Here is a 17197-nt window from a genome sequence, read left to right as displayed (position 1 = left end):
ATATTTTCAGACTATACAACTTTGAGTTTGATAATCTAAACATAATCAGTACTGCTCACACGTTGAACTCAGATATACAAGTACTTGTAATTTTCTTTCATTTATAAAAGTACAAAGAACTTCTTTTCTATCCTATTTTGAAATGTTATGCTTTGATGTTAGACTGTTTTGAATTAAAAAGAAAAAAAAAAAAAAAGGGCAAAGCAGCTAGAATAGAAGTAGAATAAATAATATTCTTCTCCAAGATGCTTGGGATCTGACCTTTCTATTGTATTTTTCTATTTTCTATTGGTGGTCTAAAAGGTTTTATAAAAAGAAAAGGAAAAGAAAATTAGATTAAAATTAGATTTACAAGAAAATGTTTTTTTTTTCTTCTCTTCATACTTTCTAAAAACAAACTAAAGATCTGAAATGATTTCTCACTTTCTTTTTTAGTTTGTTCAAAAAAATCTTATCAAAGAATTAAATTGAACAAAGAAACGTGGACAAAAATTTAGTTTTAAAGTTTCTTAGCCAATTTATAAATAGAATTAGATAGAAAGAAAGAAAAAATGATTGAAAAGGTTGGTGAGAACATTGAAGAAGAGTTTAGGAAAAAATTGAAGATGGTAGGGATTATAAAGATACTTTCACCTTCATGTTGATATCATCTTCATTTTTCTTTTCTCAAGTACAAATTAATCTCTTCAAGTTTCAAGTGAGTAAGGATCAATATTCATTCAGCTAACTGTGATCAATTTTTTCATCTTGTAGATGCAAGGAACAAGTTGAAACTGAAGGCGCAGTAACTTTCTGGAAGCCAAGGTGAAATGGTGAGTTTTGGATGGACGAAGTGAATTTCTCAAGGCTTTGATGCAGACCTGCTTGTAGTACCTGAGGTGAAAGTAGCTCTGGATTTTCAACAGCTTTAACTGTGGATACTGTTGCAATATTAACCTACAACAAATCGAGAATTACGCGAGTACTTGAGTAATAAATGGTCTCAGATTTATACCCAAGGAATTGCAGCTTAATAATACATACTATGGATAAAAATACTAAACATTTTTGTGCACCCAAGAACATCAAACCCTCTCTTAAACCTTGTTTATGCATCGTTTCAAAATAATCCAAAACGATAAATGATTGAACTTATAGATATCAAAGAAGAAATCTTGCTACATATTATGAGTTGTAACTGGTTAAAAAGAATCAGTACCCCCAGACATTAGCAAAAGCCAACAGTCGTCCCCTTATTTAATATCTGGAACCACCCCAACTGATGACACCTGTATGTGACTAATAGAAGAAATTAGAAACTAACTGAAGCAGTTCACAGTCTTGGTTCTCTCCTCAAATTGAAGTATGAATTGAAGAGGAATCAAACCCAAGGCTCTATCTAATCCACACAATGCCTCATTTATTCCCCGGGCAAAGCAGACATGAGGATAAAAGAAAGATTCTACCAAATAGAAAGGGCTGACTAATACGAGTTGTTCCAACTTCCTAGTACTATTGATCGTAGACATTTTTTTTTTTTTTTTTGCTGTCACCAATACGCAGCCATGCGGTGATTATCAGGCAAGTGGGTTTCCTCATATGGTATGAGAAATCTAAGTGGAAACATACAGGAAGGTTCTTTTGGGCGTGGCCTTTGAGTATTAGAACAATCATGGGAGGATATTTTGAATCCACTCTATCTAATCATTTTTTGTAATCTTCCTCTTTCCTTAATTCCTTACAAGTGGGCTCCTAGCAATTAATTCCTAACAATAGGGCATTGCTTTATTGAGTCACCTCCATTGAATTCTTGTACTCTTCTTAATGGGAAATTTTCTTATTTACAAATATAACAAAATACGCATCCAAGGTTTCAAAAAAATAATGGAAAAGGAAGAAGGAAAGGAATGAATCAAAACTGAGGAACCAGACCAAGATAAACCACTTGAGTAACTAACTAAACAATGGATTTTGGAACTTCCCAACTGTCTCGGAACTAAATACTTACACAACACTCAAATAATTATTTACATTGAAGAGTCTATGCACCAAGATCTGTCTAACCCAAACACCCCAAATTCAATCAAGCCACAGTTCACTTACAATTGCAAATTTCTAAACATTCATTGCAAAGGGTTTTCTTTAACACGTTTTACTACATGGGAATTCTACTTCTTACATTTTGATTAAATTCAATTGTTTAACAAAAAAAAAAAAAAAAATACAACAGCAACAAGAACAACAGTGAATAAGGTTAGAACCATACCATCTGTGTGACTGAGTTAACCAAACTTTTGACGAGAGGCACTATGCAGAACCTAACAAAGATATAACATAAAGAGGTCAATCTAGAGTTTCAATTTTCTGCTTCATAAACAAGTAAACTAGAAAAACCAGCAAATATAAGAGAAAGCAGAAATGGTAGCGAAAATTAGAAACTATGCTAATCACAGAAAAAAGAGCATCAACCCAAATGAAAATGGAAACAACGGAAAGCATAACTTCCAAAGCTGATGAAATATACATGCAAAAAAAAAAAAAAAAACAGACATACATTCCTCGGCCACCGGCCAAAGCTTCTTCCGAAGGGTCTTTCCACTCATCAATCCTGGAAACCAAAGGTAAAAATCATCAAAATCCAAATTAAGAATTTACAGACCGGGAGCTGAAATCGAGAGAGGGAAAGAGAGACTAACACCCAACCGTAGCGACGATCGAAGAGAAGGCGTTTGGATACCGTAAAATTTCTCTCCATTTCTGTCTCCTCAGGATGGTTTTTGTATGTTCTTCGACTATATATATATATATCTCTTCAGAAGTAGAGATAAAAGGAGAATTTGTGAAAGTAGCACCAACAAGTTTCTCATCTTTCAAAATTAGCATATTTTCGAGTTAATTGTATTTTTGGCCCACAATCTTCACCAAAATTTAAATTAAAACAAAAAGACAATTATGCCCCTTGATTTTAGTGTAAATAAGTATTCCAAAAGGTTTCTGCAGTTGTGATATAGTTTGGGCATTTTCGGAAATCATTTTCGGAAAATTACCCTTCTCATTTTAAATTTTGTGTGTATAGATTAGGAACTTTTTAAACCTAAAATCTTCATACTTGAATATAAGATTCGTAATACCCAAATAATAAGTATGGTATAAAAACAAAATTTAATTACAAAAAACATTACTTAAGAATAGCATTTTTAAATCCATAAGCAAAAACATTCAAACGATAATCTAAGTTTAAGGTTTGTAATACCTTATAAAAAACAAGAGACCCTTCGTTAGATAATCGAAAAACATGGTTATCTCCCGTTAATAAGTAAGAGTTTTTGTATGTTATTCTTTGTTCATCGTTCAAGGAAGCAAATATAGACATATTTTCATTGTTTTAAAGGGGCAACATTGGCATTTTAATCTTCATGTATAGATTAGATAATATGCTAAAGCTAAAACTCTATATTCTAAATATAAGAATGATTAAGCCTGATAAAACAAACAATACAACTCAACTTTAGGAACAGTCAAGCTCTATCAATTTCATTGAGGAAAGTTTGATTCATATAGTCCCACGTTGAAGTCAAACAAACATATTCCAAAAGGTCCTTTTTCACTCGTCACTGTTTGGTACTTTTTCAAAGGGATAGCATACACAAACTTGTCAATTTTGAAGGGTTAACACTGTCCTGTATAAAATGCATCCATTGGATGATTGGATGAATAATCAAAGCATGCATTGAACAATGTTTCAAAACTCCCATTTATCAAGCTAATTATCACTAAGTTAAGCTTGCTTTACAAAATAAGCTAAATGTTAAGCATCTTTCAATTTCAAACAAAGAAGGGATAAAGTAGAACTAAAAAAAAATAAAAACAGGTTAATTATTTTTATCTTCTTTACTATGTTTGTAAATAACTTCCATCTTGCCATATAATACGAATCTATGTAGTGTATCAATAGAAAATTAAGAGGCAAAATTAATCTAGAAACCTAGAGATGAAATAGAAATTGAACTCAAAACTTAAGAGTGGCATTGTTACATTTTAAAGTTAAGGACTAAATAGAAACTACGCTCAAAATTTAAAAATAAAAGGATGAACATCTACTCGATTAGTGATGTAAACCTTTTAATATGTCAAATGCAGATCAAAAACTATATTCCATGATTAGTTGTGACATAATTATAATGCACATACAACCAAGATGGAAACAAGCTTATTTTATTAAGAAATTGAAAAGAAAAATCCAAAACAGAGAAGGAACTTACAAAAGGATGCAAGGCATAAGAGACAATCCCAGCAAGCAAAAGAGAAAAACAAAGACTAAGAGAAGCTAATTTAAGGATGAAAGAAGAGTTTATGATGGAGCACCAAGGTAAGATGCAAGCCGCAAGATATCACTGAAGATTCCACCTGCTGTCACTTGAGCCCCAGCACCAGGTCCCCGTACGATCAAAGGCTGTTTTCGGTACCTTGTTGTCGTGAAAGCGATGATGTTGTCGGACCCTGAAAGTTGTGCAAATGGATGATCATCCTTGTACCTCTGCATTTCGACGAATCCTTTTTGATTTACAACATCCACCACCCCGACGTATCTCAACACCTTCAGAAAATAATAAAGTACATAAACACATGATCAAGAAAATCCAACTAGTCAAATCTTCTCTTGGTCTAAACTTTCCAATGTTTTTTTGGTCATGGGTAACCTAAATGTGTTTAAAAACCTATACTTATCCTACATATGACTTTACATACTTGTCCATGTAGACATTAGTAACTAATAGATCAATTCATTTTAGAAAATTTTGAATTTTTTGGTGGCCCATAGATACAAAATAAAAAGTTTAGGAATTTATTAGACATTTTTTAAAGTTTAGGAACTAAGTAGACACATACTTAGACTTCAACTCATAAGTGAACCAAAACTCTTTGGCAAAATAAAAGAACTTAGTTCCTAATCATTTTAATAGCTAAGATACTGAGCTTTGAAGAAGTATTTCTAAAAACATAAAAGTTCTGAAAAGAAGTAAACTTGAAGAACTATTTTGTAGATGCTTACTTCCCCAGCATTCTCAGCCTCCTGTCGTTTTCTAGTCATATCGGCATCAAATTGTGGCAGTTGTTGCATAAACTCCTCAGCAGATGCACTGGCCTATAATACATTGGAAGTCCAGTTCAACCTATGGAGTATAAAATTTAAGCACTAAAAGTAACATGGTTAGACATTATTAAGTCATACTCTTAATGGTTCGGGCACAAGGTTTTCCACTGGGATATCGGCTAGTTCTAGCTTCAAACCAGATTCTCTAGCAAGAATGATCACCTGAAACACGAAAGCAATTCAAAGCATGAATAATTTCGTTAGGTAAGGTGTACTCTATGCTGCCCATACTAATCAGTAGATGAAATGAAGAAATGAATAATTTCTTCTTAAATAGTTTCAGCTAATTAAATTCTTTCGGATACTTAATATCTAGCTTGGTTTTAGAAAGCTTTAAAAAATCAAAATCAAAATAATTACAAACCAAATTGGATTCTAATGGCTCAGGTTCCAACCTCAACGTCTCATAAAAAAGAAGGTTACAACCTTCAAGGAATTTACATTGAGAATACTTCTGAGAGTAATGTGTCAAAACAACAGCAAACAAGGACAGGAATTTACATTCCTTAAAGTTTTCATGGTTTTGAATTTTGCACAAGCCATTCAGAAGAAAAATACTTAGGTTCATTCGGGGCTGCACCATGTTTGTGCAACTCGCCTTAGTGCCCAATTAAGTCATGTGGCAAACCTTTATTTTTATAAAAATATATTTAATATATTTTTTCCCTTTTATGATTAAAGGGGATGCTGGAGATGAAGAAAGCAAAGTATTGCTCTATTCATAACACATCTTTACCTTTCTGGCAACATCTGTTCCAGATAGATCATCTCTTGGATCTGGCTCAGTATAACCTGCTTGTTTTGCTTCTGAAACGATGTCGCTAAAAGATTTATCACCTGTAAAGTTGTTGAAGATGTAACTCAACGTCCCACTGCAGTAAAAGTAGCACAAAAGCAAAGATTGTCAAATTCGTGGGGAATACAACATTACTCTTCCGTGGCAGTCCCCTTCCAGACATAATTAAACACGTAAGGATTTTAATGAGTGTTTTAGACTTTTTCACACCCATATTTCACCGATGACCAAGAAATAAATCTTCAACCTACCATCGCTACACCTCCTACTCTAAAAGCTCTTGAAATCCACAGGAAGAATAAAGTAGAAGATTTGCTGGTTGGATAATCAAGAAAATGGAGAAGAGTGGATGGGGATGTTCAGCCCACATCAAGTATAAATGTGTATGCATGGCTTATTAACATTTTTTTTTTAAAGAAACACCACCTTCATTTCAAACAAACAAAAAAAGCCCACAAAAGGAGAGCCAAACTACACAAAAAAGCTTCAGTCATGTAAAAGAAGACTAGGAGTAATTACAAAGAGATTGTCACTAAAACCCAAAGAGAAACGTAGAATCTAACAAGAAACCAAGCATCACTTGATTCTAGAAGAACCCCCCACCCCCCACCCCAAAGATCCTATCATTTCTCCCGCACCCTGCCTACCACAAAAGAAAGAAAGAAGGGGAAAAATAATAATGAAGTAAAACTTTATCCAAAGAGAAAAGAGGAGTAGTGAATATATCCAAACCTGAAAATGCCTTCAATTCGCAATATTTTGTCTCCAGTTTCAAGCAAAACACGTAGGGTGCTAATAATTGGAAGACCGGCACCGACAGTAGCTTCATAAAAGTAATGAGTATAGGACTGTCGTTGAAGAGCTCTCAATTTCAAATACTGGATTGGACAGCAAAGATGTAGCCAAAGAATTAGTATGTCACATTCTAAATAGTAATTTGCAATCTAACATTAAAGAAATGGTTTAACCATTCACGATTTCATCACATTCTCTTGAATTTTTTGGTTAAACAAAGCCGTACCAAACTAATTTCTCTGAAGTTCACAAATTATTAACAGAAATTTTATTCTTCATCCAGAAACCTCCTTTATTCCCCATAAAACTTGAAAACTTCCACATTATTACAGCCATCACTACTTTTTTTTTTTTTTTTGTGTGTGTGTGTGGGGGGGGGGGGGGGGGAGGTAGGGGGGTTCAAGGTACAAAGCGAAGTAATTTCCATATAGGAGGTACCTGATCGAGTGGTCCAGAGTTAGCCCTTTTATTAGGAGTAATGACATGAATTCCTCTTCGAAGCCAGTTGTAGTAGTTGCTAGCAATATCAGGATTGGCCGTGCAATCCACCAAAACAGTATTCGGAATAAAATGATTTTGATGCACATGCTGCACAAACCTTTCCATATCTGCCACTTCACCTCTCTCGTTTTGAAGTTCTTGCCAATTAGATAAGTCAATTCCCCTACAAATTATATCGCAAATAATTGCATTGAGTAAATGGCAGGACTGTAAACTGAGTTGTGCCAAACTTTTTTTTCCCTTCATTTGGGAAATGTAAGATACAAACTTCTATTTATATATACATTAAGAACAAGAGAAGTGAAATTCTCAGCCAACCACGAAGGAGATTACAGTAAACTTATTTGATGGACATGAATCAAAAGAGAGTTTCAAATACAAAAGGATTCCTAGAGAGTTTCAAACACAAAAGGCTTCTAAATCAACAAAGGAAATGAAGGCTGATGCTTATCTAAATAAGCCTTGATCCTTAACCAATTTTGTAAACTTAAGCACATCCATATCAATGAAAGGAATTTAAAGTGAGTTTAAAACTTACTCATCACACAAAAGCATGGTTCTGGAGCTAATAATTCCCATGACACGCAAGTCAATGTTAAAATCTTCTTTGAGAACTGATGCCTGGCAAAAAACACAGGGTATGCGGCAGTTTATGAGAAAGAATACAATAATCCAATTATCAACCAAAGCATAGTTCAAAAGGTGCAGGATTCAAATCTCCCACCTACATCACTTCAATAACCAATTATTGCAAAAGAAGCTGCCGATATTTAATTGATAAAAAAAAAAATCATAAACACTGTACTTTGACTTAGAGCAAGCTTAGGACGTGGACACTTGCACATTTGTAACCAATGTTAATTATATTTTAAGTTTCAGATACATTGAATAGCAAAATATAGCAAAACTTTTTTTTTTTGTTTTTGAAAATTGGCTAAGCTTTCAAATGTTTACATGGGAAATATGAATACCATGAGTTAGATATTGAGTAAAACCTGAACTAACTTCAAAAACCAAAATCCCAAAACCAAATGGTACCAAACAGGACTTAAATTACCGACATGGATTGGATTTTACAATCTAGCAAGCACAATTAAAGGCACTCATGATTGTTGGTAGCTAAGCAATATCTTAAAATATATTTATAATAATCAATAAAAGATACCGTTCATCAAGATCACCTGATCCTTTATCTGCTCAAGTAATGTGGAACCAATAAGTCCAGGTCCAATGATTCCCATTGCTATTGTTGTTCTTGACAGATAGAATCTTGAGTGTACAGCTCTCAAGGCTTTTATACAATCTTCTCGCCTAACAACTACCGTAATGTTGTATTCAGTGCAGCCTTGGGCAATAGCACGGATATTTATGTTAGCCTGCATTGTAACTTACCATCATTATTCTATGAGATCAAAAGAATAATTACAAAATCTTGGATTAAAGATAGAAGCTAAGAAATAAACTTTCATAAACTAATTTAAACAAACCATGTAGAGAGGAAAATAAATTACCCCACATAAATAAAAAACTAAGAGCTAACTGAGTTAGAACCATAAAGTTCTGATATAATTATTATTTTAATGATAAACGACAAAACTGAATTTCATTGATCGTAAGGTATAAAACTACAAAAGGTGCCATAAAGATTACAAAACGCAATTACACTGTCCAATAAGATAGGTAAGACTATAATCACAGAAGAATAGAATGAATTTACACCATGATAAAGAAGAATGTACGAGATGTTCAAATACTGCTCACATTTAACAACTCTATGATAAACACTGCTCAAGCCAAACATCTGGAAAAAAGTGTCCCAAACAAGGCTTGCCAGGTTGATTTACCAAAGATAGAATTTAACCTTCTTGGGGTCTCTCCACAATATTTACGTAAAGATCCTTTTGGAGAAGATTTCAACTCGAGGATAGACTGTGAGAGAAATTTAGTCGTGTAAATCTCGAATATCTCAAGGTTCCATTTCCATTAATCCTCCACCAAATTTCTAGATGGGGGGTTGTACAGATAGAATGGACCACTCAATGATCTTGGCTTTAGTGAGGCTTCTTCTCAAGCCAAGGTTCCTTTCCAAGAAGCGTTCTCTCTATTTCAACAATCGGCCAAGGCTGAATTCTTACGGTTTGTGAGAGCATAAAGTCTGGGGACAGCATCCTTGAGGGGAAAGGAACCAACCAACTATCATTCCAAAAGGAAATGGATTCTCCATTGCCTATAATGCTCACCATATTATTGAGACTAAAAGCTTTCTGTTGTACAATATGTTTCTAGAGACCTTTATATAAATTAAATTAAAGTTCATGAAGAGAGGGAATTTCCCATATTTAGCAACAATGAGGCACCTCCATAGAACAATTTTCTCCCTTTGGAAATTCCAAATCCCCTTGGCCAAAAGGCTACGATTCTTTATTTGAGGTCAATTAATCCAGGGCCTCTTGCAAAGGCATCTTGTTTTTATGTCATTTCAAAAAGTGAAAGCCTTTTCCATCCTAGTTACCCTTCCATGAGAAAATTCGGTAGAGTTTTTCCAAGAAGATTGTTGCCTTGGATGTTAGCTTAAAAAAAGAGGTAATATGTGGGAAGGTTAGTGAGGGTTGTTGTATCAACTTAACCTTCCTCCTCACGAATTATGAGTGCCACTACAACCCCCAGTGGAATGTTTGGTGCCATGCATAAGGAAAGTTTATTTTCCATCAATGATAACAGCATTTTTGGCAAGACAGATAGTCAAATGCTTTTTGAGGGCTAATTCCACCGGTGATTGGTTGGTGGGTGTATCTTAAAAACTTGGGTCATGGGTGGTGGTATAGTATGGTGTGATGAGCTCAAAAGAAGAAGTTGGGTGTCCAAGGAGAGGGCTGCCAATGGGCAGGGAGAGTCAGGTGATATAATGATTTTGGGTACGGAGGGGAAAGTTAAAGGTTGGGGGATCTTATTGCATATCAACATGGAGTTCGTGGCATTGTAAAGCTCAGTCTAGTTATAGACTGCTTGTTGCATGTGGTTTTATTGCTCAAAGGCTTGGCTTCAACAATAACAACCAGCTCTGTTGAGGAAAATGAGGCAAGCACGGCTTCACAAAACTCATCGTACTCATTGCCAATATATTCAAAGGTATCAAATGCTCCAGGCATTCAATGGAAAGCTTCAGATATTTTATCCAACCTCCATAAGAAGGGACTTCATTCTCTCGAATAAGAATTGTGCCCCCATCCTTCAAAGCTCACCTGGAATTCTAAAAGTATATGCTGACCACTAATAGTTGATAAGCTCGTTGCTTGTACAAGATCTTCACAAATAAGGATAGCTCTATTGCCTGTATAGGGCTAATGAAGTAATAGTAATTGATATTCTGTTTGAGGGCATTCCAAAGTAGAAACCAGTGATTGTAGAAGTGTTCTTTTTGAATGGTGATGACAAAGGGTAAATCCAAGGAGGCAAGGTCAAATGGACAGAGATTTAAGGGAGGTTTCGCAGTAGGAGGAAGAGACTCAATTATCTAATTTTGGAGGATGGTTTTGTGAGAAGCTGCATTAATGAAAGGTGGGGTTGCTAAGGAGGTTGGGTGGCTGGGTGGGCATTTATGGACGTAAATGAGGAGTAATGGAGGTAGTGAGAGCAAATCTATAAAAAAAGGTGTCATCCTCTTCCATTTATCCCCTGCAAGAACAATGATCTTAGAGCAACCTCCTTAACTTTTGAGATTGCAGCCTCAACGGTTAATTTGAAAGTTTATTCACCCATAAGACATGACCTTGAAGTGTTCTTCCTTGAAAATTTTCCGATTCAATGGCAAATCGAGCACTTGTTTAACAGTCAAAGAAAGCCACAGTGGACTGTTGTGGTGAAGGTTGAAGGAGAAAGAATGGCTGTGTTGATGTTCAGTGAGACAAAAGGCTTGGCCTTGGGTTTCTTTTGTCCAGACCAATCAAAAGAAAAGGAGCAATGGTTATTTGTCCCAGCCATTGGGGAAGGAATGGAGGCCCTTGCTATCTCGATGGCAGAGGATCATATTGTGTCTGTTTGAGAAGAAAAAGTGAGGGAGCAGTGGGATAGTTTCTGGAGACATTTTAGAGAGGTTTAAGGTCCTCGATAAGTTCTGATATAATTAAAAATAAAAAAATAAAAAGAAGTAATTTCTGACCTTTGCCAGTGCATTGAAAAGGGTGGCACTAACTCCAGGAGTACTAGCCATTCTCTGTCCAACTGCTGCCAAAATGCTACAGTTCGGAATAACTGCAACCTGAGGATTGTATCATATTATGATTAATGGAATAGTACAAAGGGCATACAAAAGAACAGCCAACAAACAAAGATGTATAGAAAGTTGGGTTTACATAAACAGCCATACATTTTATATTCTGTTTTCTTTCATTTTACCCAATCAAAATGCAGTTTCTTGTTATAATAAATAAACAAACAATACATAGTATATTCTGATGAAAGCAGAACCTTAAGTGGATAATAGAAACAATATTCCAAAAAGTGGGCTTTGGAGAAGAGCCTCAACCTAAGCCAAAGAAACTTAGTAACCCCCAACAATCAGCATATAATCAGAATAGAGCCATAAATAGTTTAGTTTAAGTCTCTATACTTCTTTTTATTTGCATAAATCCATTCAGTTATTCTTAAAAGTATTCTGTTTGGGCCTAAAAGCTAACTTCAAATTTCAACAAGGTACATTTTGCTTAGTTTAAATTAAGAAGATGTGGGACTTGGGAGTACTAGTTAGGGGTATAAGGACAAGATTAGTATGATATTAGTAAGGGCATAGGGTAATTAGCAAGGGTTGTCTTGGTTATAAATAAATAGAGTTATGAACCTTAGAAAGGGAGGATCATTTTGGTATAGAGTTCCATTGTTAGACTTTGGGAGAGAGTATTGAAAGGTTATGGTGTATTATAATTTCTTCACCGATATTGCAATATGTTCTTTCTGCTTGGACCTTTTTATCAAATCTCTCATACACTTCTTTTACAAGAGCAATAGTTCTTCTAAAGAAAAAAGGAGAATAAGTGAATCTATGCATTCATTATATATGAGCTATTCCGTATTATATATGTGATTATTCCATTTGCCCAAAGCATCAGACCGATCTTCTTCACAGATCAACAAAATAAATTATCCAAATCCAGATTGCATCCATCCACTAAAGACGGGGAAGGAAGGAAAAGTTTGAACTTTTACGTATGCAAGAAAGAAACATATGGAAGGAAAGAAAATTTGACTCCTCAAGGTCAAAACAAGTAATCAAGCCAAACAAAAATACCTGAGAAAGGCGCCCGGCCTCTAAGGCTTGACGGAATCTAGATTTCAATGCCTCAGCAACAGCTTTTACTTCCTTCTCAGGCACCGCAAAACACACGGAATGTTCACTACTGGCCTGCATAGATCTTCTTATAAGCTTCATACAATAAAGTCTAGACTAAAGATAAAACAGAAGAGTCAATGCTGAAATACCTGAGAAATCATAACAACATTAGCTCCTACATCTTTAACGGCACCAAAAATGGCATTGGCTGTACCTGGGACACCAGCCATACCAGTGCTGGAGAAAAAATGGGAGAGGTGTACAGAAATGAGAATAAGCTATCAGTGAGGAAGAGAACTTAGAATTAAACATACTTCTAGAATAGACAAAGATGGATAACTAACAAGCAATTAAACTCACCCTTCAACATTTACAAGGGCAACATTGTCTATTGTTGCAAATCCTTTAACAAAAGATACTAGACTCTCACTTTCCTCATCAACTGGTTGACGACAGATCATTGTTCCAGGTGCAGAGAGATTGAAAATATTTCTTATGATAATTGGTATGTCATATCGCATTACTGGAATAATTGTACGAGGATGTAAAACATTTGCACCAAAATATGACTGCATGTCAATAAAATATACATTAGAGAACCAAAATGCGGAGTTCTATTTCATTATAGAATACAACAATCAGATTACCATCTCCCATGCTTCTTGATAGGACAATGTCTTTAAAACAACGGCCTCCTTAACTGCACAACAAATAAACCTCATGATATAGCAATATTTCATACTAATGTTACTTTGACATTCCTCAAAAAACTGCTTTGATGAGATTAAGCATGAAATAAACAGAGCAGAAGAGAGGTTCAATTCCCCTTTCACTAACATGTGGAATGGGCGAATTGAACCTCTAATCTCGAGGTTGATAATGCTTTATACCAATTGGCTTATGCATACATTGACATCCAGAATTTTTTAAATACAAACATAGATATTTCAAGTACAACGTACTTTAATGTTTCTTCTAGTTATGCAGTTAAGCACAAAAGTAAAACATATACCTTTCCTTGGATCTGCACTATAAACACCATCGACGTCGGTCCAAATCGTGACTTGCCGAGATGTTAGCAGAGCACCCATTATTGCAGCAGAAAAGTCACTTCCATCTCTCTTTAATGTAGTTGGTATGTTTTCATGTGTACTCGCAATAAAACCAGTTGCAATGATTATCTTGGATGAGTTTTTGGAATACCATTGCTCAAGTCTTCTCTCAGATTCCAAAAAGTCTGGATCAACTTGATTTGAAGAAGTGGGATTTACTATCAAAACTTCCCTTGTATCCATCCACTTGCAATCGAGCCCCCTCTGAGGAAACAGTTCAAAGAATCGGTATCACATATTGAAAACAGGATTGGCTAGCTGCACCAAAAAATAGAAAGAAAAACAAGTGCTACACCTTTCTAATAACAGCTGACAACATACTAGCGGACCACAACTCCCCGTGTCCTACAACAAAATCTGTAAAGGATTCCATGGCATGGCCAGCTGCAAGATGATATGAAGCAAGTAACAGGTCAATGTATTTTCTACCTTGGAAGGTCAACCAGTCAAGAGGGAAAAAAATGCCCAACCATACATCAAACATTAGCAAGGGGATTAAAATTATACTGAACTATATAGCAGAAATTACCACTAAAATACACTCAAACCTTAGAAACCACAAATGTATTTTACCTTCTTTTTCATATACTCACGAGTATTTAGCCATCTTGCATACTCTTCAACTATCCTTAAAGGCCAACTATCTAAAACCGACTACATTTGGTTATCAAAGAAACTCATAGGATATCAAATCTTAGGTAGTTGGTCACCATGACTTGGACCAATTCTCTCTAAGCCCCTTATCAAGGGTCTTATTAACCATTAAGCCAACCATGGTCACCACAACTTTTGGTCTTTATGCCAAAACTGATCAATGGATAGCCAATGATGTAAGAATATATCCACTTACCAATATAAATAGCTCGAAGCATAGCCTTCAGATTATTAATATCATGATGCAATTGTGATAAGAAACTGGCCAGTTCATCCCCATCAAGCAAATCATGCGCTGTCGATTTATGCTTCTCTAGAACAGCATCCAAGGCAGATACATAAGACTCGTCCCTTGATTGAGCCTTGTTAATGAGGTCATACATCATATCCGTCACTTTTGCCATTGCGGAGACAACTACTAATTTCCTCTCGGAATCATCATTAACTACTATTTCAGCAACGTTACTGATTCTTTCTGAGCTACCCACACAAGTACCACCAAATTTATGGACAGACCAAACATCACCCTTGGGAAGTTGAACATTTTCAGTGGATTTTTCCAATGAGACATCTGCTAAGAAATGAAAAATCATGAAATGAATGGGTAAATGTATATTGTCATCCTAAAGGAAACCCATGAACATTAATGAAAAAGAAGGAAGTCAATGGACCTGCAATGGAAGCACATATCTTTTTACTTTGCGACCCTCTTCTAGCTCGTTGACAGACAAGGGCCATTCTATAACACAAAACATACCATCCTCGTATTCAAAATCAAAATGAATTTAAAGTAGAGTAAAATCTTTGCAAGTAGTATAGATTAGTATTTACAATTTATCAGCAAGGAAGTATCAGTAAAATGGTGGATGAATTTTAATTAAAAGACTTGTACAACATTTACTGTTATGTTCTACTAGGCGACTACCCAAAGCTGGTTTGTATCATGAGCTAGTAGTTGTGGCACTATAACCATAAACAGCATCCCCTCAACAGATGGGGGGAGTGCATGAGCCACAAATAGATGACCTCCTGTATGATCAGAACTCATAAGTTTTCCTTTTGTCTCTCCTAATGGACATCTAACTTTCGAAATTGTTAGAAATATATATCAATCGGATTATGATGCTGTGTCCAAAAACCCTTGATATGGCTTCTGTTACCCATAGAAAGTTTGGCACTCGTACTTAAAGCAAGGACGAGCTTTTTAAATTACTAAATACATCTGTGTATTTGTGTGTGTGTATACACAAACATTTTATTAATATAGACACATGATTCATTCGGTGTCATCTAACTAAGAACTGTCACCACATACCCTGAAAAGACGAAAGCTGACATTGCTCATAAAATCTAAATGGAGATCTCCATGCACAACCCCGGTTCCCCCAAACCCACGCCAAAAACATGATATGATAAAAGAAAACAGAGAATAAATTCAAAAATTCACTAGATAATCATGGTTTGTTAATCTAATTCAACACAAGAAAAGCAAACCCCAACAGAAAATCACAACAACCGAACACAGAAGGATCCTAGAAGTGAGAACAATAAAAACTGTCTGGCAAGCTATGCAAGCACTACAAAAAAGGAAGCCTCAGCTCTTGCAACAAAAAGAAAATTTTCTGATAAGCTTTACCCTAGTGACTTATACCAAAGAAATGACAGTAAACTGCAGGATACAAATGCTCTGTCAATCAGAAGCATCAGCTGAGAACGGTGCAACTTCACAAATGTTTACTGTACCACAACTAACTGTTACATAGCACATTCTAATACACCACTGTCCTCTTTTGACAATGAAAAGTTAATTTTTACCAAAGAAAATATTTTTTTTTTAATCACTAATTTCAAAAGGCAACTACCTTCAAATTTACAACATAACAATCCTCAACCAACAAGTTCCACCCACAACACTCGTCCATATGTTTCAATTAGAAGAAGAAGAAAAAAATCAAAACCAAGAAAGAAAGAACCACTACAAGCAGAAAGAAAAATAAAAAGAAATGAAAAAAAAAAAAGTGAATGAGTTTAAACAAAAAAGAGAAGAAATATGTTCAAGAAAAACTTCTAAACGCCAAAACAACTGTCAAACTCTAAAAGAGCCAAAGAACCAAGCTGCAACCACAACACAACAGATCTTCCAATGCTCTAAACCACAAAAACAAAAACAAACAAAAAAACCCAGCTAAAACTAAGCTCCTAATTCCCAACCCATCTCAACAAATCCAGTTTTCACCACACCGAAACAGGAAATTCATACCTATGAAGCTTAGAACGAAATAGCGAAATGGGTTGTCGGCATTTTGAGTGAGAGTATAAGATGGGTTTGGGACTAAACTCAACGGGCGGCGCTGTTTGAGGTGATAGAAGGTGAGATGAATGAGATAGCACATAGGAGAGCGACGCCATTAGAAATCGAAGAGAAATGAGGTTTCACAAAGCCGGCGGCGGCTGTATGTAATGTAAAATGTTAATCAGTGTGTATAGTATAGTTTCTTCCTAGTGGACACCAAGATTTCATTCAAGTTGATGGCCGCTGCATGACGAACGAGGGAAGAGAAAGGGAAGGGAGAAATGGTGATGGGATGATATACAATGCTTCAAATTCGTCGGATAGCACTTTCAAAACCAACCAAACAAAGCCACGCGGAGATATTGTCAACTTGCTCATACGATCAATGGTGTGCAATGATGTAGCAAACCATATAGAATCTTTTTTCCAATTCTATATTTATTATGTTGCATTTTATTTTTTACATTTTGCTTTATTCCTTTTTCCTACTTACTTTGTAAAATTGTATTTGTTTTCTTACCCTTTATGTAAATCATATATTAAATTAAGAAACATTTTAAATGTGAATATCCACTAAGATGCGGAT

The 17197-nt window shown here is 35.3% G+C and overlaps 2 protein-coding genes across 2 annotated transcripts; both read right to left on the bottom strand.

Moving 5' to 3' along the window:
• Positions 1-570: 570 nt before the first annotated feature.
• LOC105435624 lies at positions 571-2793 on the bottom strand. The gene is made up of 4 exons (XM_011657781.2): positions 2676-2793; positions 2534-2587; positions 2246-2297; positions 571-936 (listed from the first exon to the last, which is right to left on the bottom strand). Exons 1-4 carry the CDS (start codon positions 2732-2734, stop codon positions 724-726), a joined length of 378 nt encoding a protein of 125 aa, XP_011656083.1. The 5' UTR covers positions 2735-2793; the 3' UTR covers positions 571-723.
• Positions 2794-4161: 1368 nt separating this feature from the next.
• LOC101202843 (bifunctional aspartokinase/homoserine dehydrogenase 1, chloroplastic) lies at positions 4162-16944 on the bottom strand. Its single transcript, XM_011657780.2, has 18 exons — positions 16579-16944; positions 14990-15057; positions 14515-14889; positions 13960-14048; positions 13565-13868; positions 13200-13252; positions 12913-13121; positions 12702-12789; positions 12511-12624; positions 11386-11484; positions 8408-8602; positions 7765-7847; positions 7164-7389; positions 6663-6808; positions 5871-6006; positions 5213-5296; positions 5033-5125; positions 4162-4576 (listed from the first exon to the last, which is right to left on the bottom strand). The coding sequence occupies exons 1-18, from the start codon at positions 16725-16727 to the stop codon at positions 4331-4333; spliced, it is 2757 nt and encodes a 918-aa protein (XP_011656082.1). The 5' UTR covers positions 16728-16944; the 3' UTR covers positions 4162-4330.
• Positions 16945-17197: the final 253 nt, after the last annotated feature.

Source organism: Cucumis sativus, chromosome 5 (genome assembly GCF_000004075.3).
Source record: "Cucumis sativus cultivar 9930 chromosome 5, Cucumber_9930_V3, whole genome shotgun sequence".
NCBI classification, from domain to species: Eukaryota; Viridiplantae; Streptophyta; class Magnoliopsida; order Cucurbitales; family Cucurbitaceae; genus Cucumis; species Cucumis sativus.
This window is presented reverse-complemented; position numbering and strand designations above follow the sequence as displayed.

What these genes read in the sequence shown, in the direction of transcription:
- LOC105435624 (XM_011657781.2), bottom strand. Translation starts at nt 2,734, where the DNA reads ATGGAGAGAAATTTTACGGTATCCAAACGCCTTCTCTTCGATCGTCGC. An exon ending in GATCGTCGCTACGGTTGGGT is followed by an intron (nt 2,588 to 2,675) that starts GTTAGTCTCTCT and finishes TTTGGTTTCCAG; the next exon opens with GATTGATGAGTGGAAAGACC. An exon ending in TTGGCCGGTGGCCGAGGAAT is followed by an intron (nt 2,298 to 2,533) that starts GTATGTCTGTTT and finishes TATCTTTGTTAG; the next exon opens with GTTCTGCATAGTGCCTCTCG.
- LOC101202843 (XM_011657780.2), bottom strand. Translation starts at nt 16,727, where the DNA reads ATGGCGTCGCTCTCCTATGTGCTATCTCATTCATCTCACCTTCTATCA. An exon ending in TTTCGTTCTAAGCTTCATAG is followed by an intron (nt 15,058 to 16,578) that starts GTATGAATTTCC and finishes TTTGTGTTATAG; the next exon opens with AATGGCCCTTGTCTGTCAAC. An exon ending in GATATGTGCTTCCATTGCAG is followed by an intron (nt 14,890 to 14,989) that starts GTCCATTGACTT and finishes ATTTCTTAGCAG; the next exon opens with ATGTCTCATTGGAAAAATCC.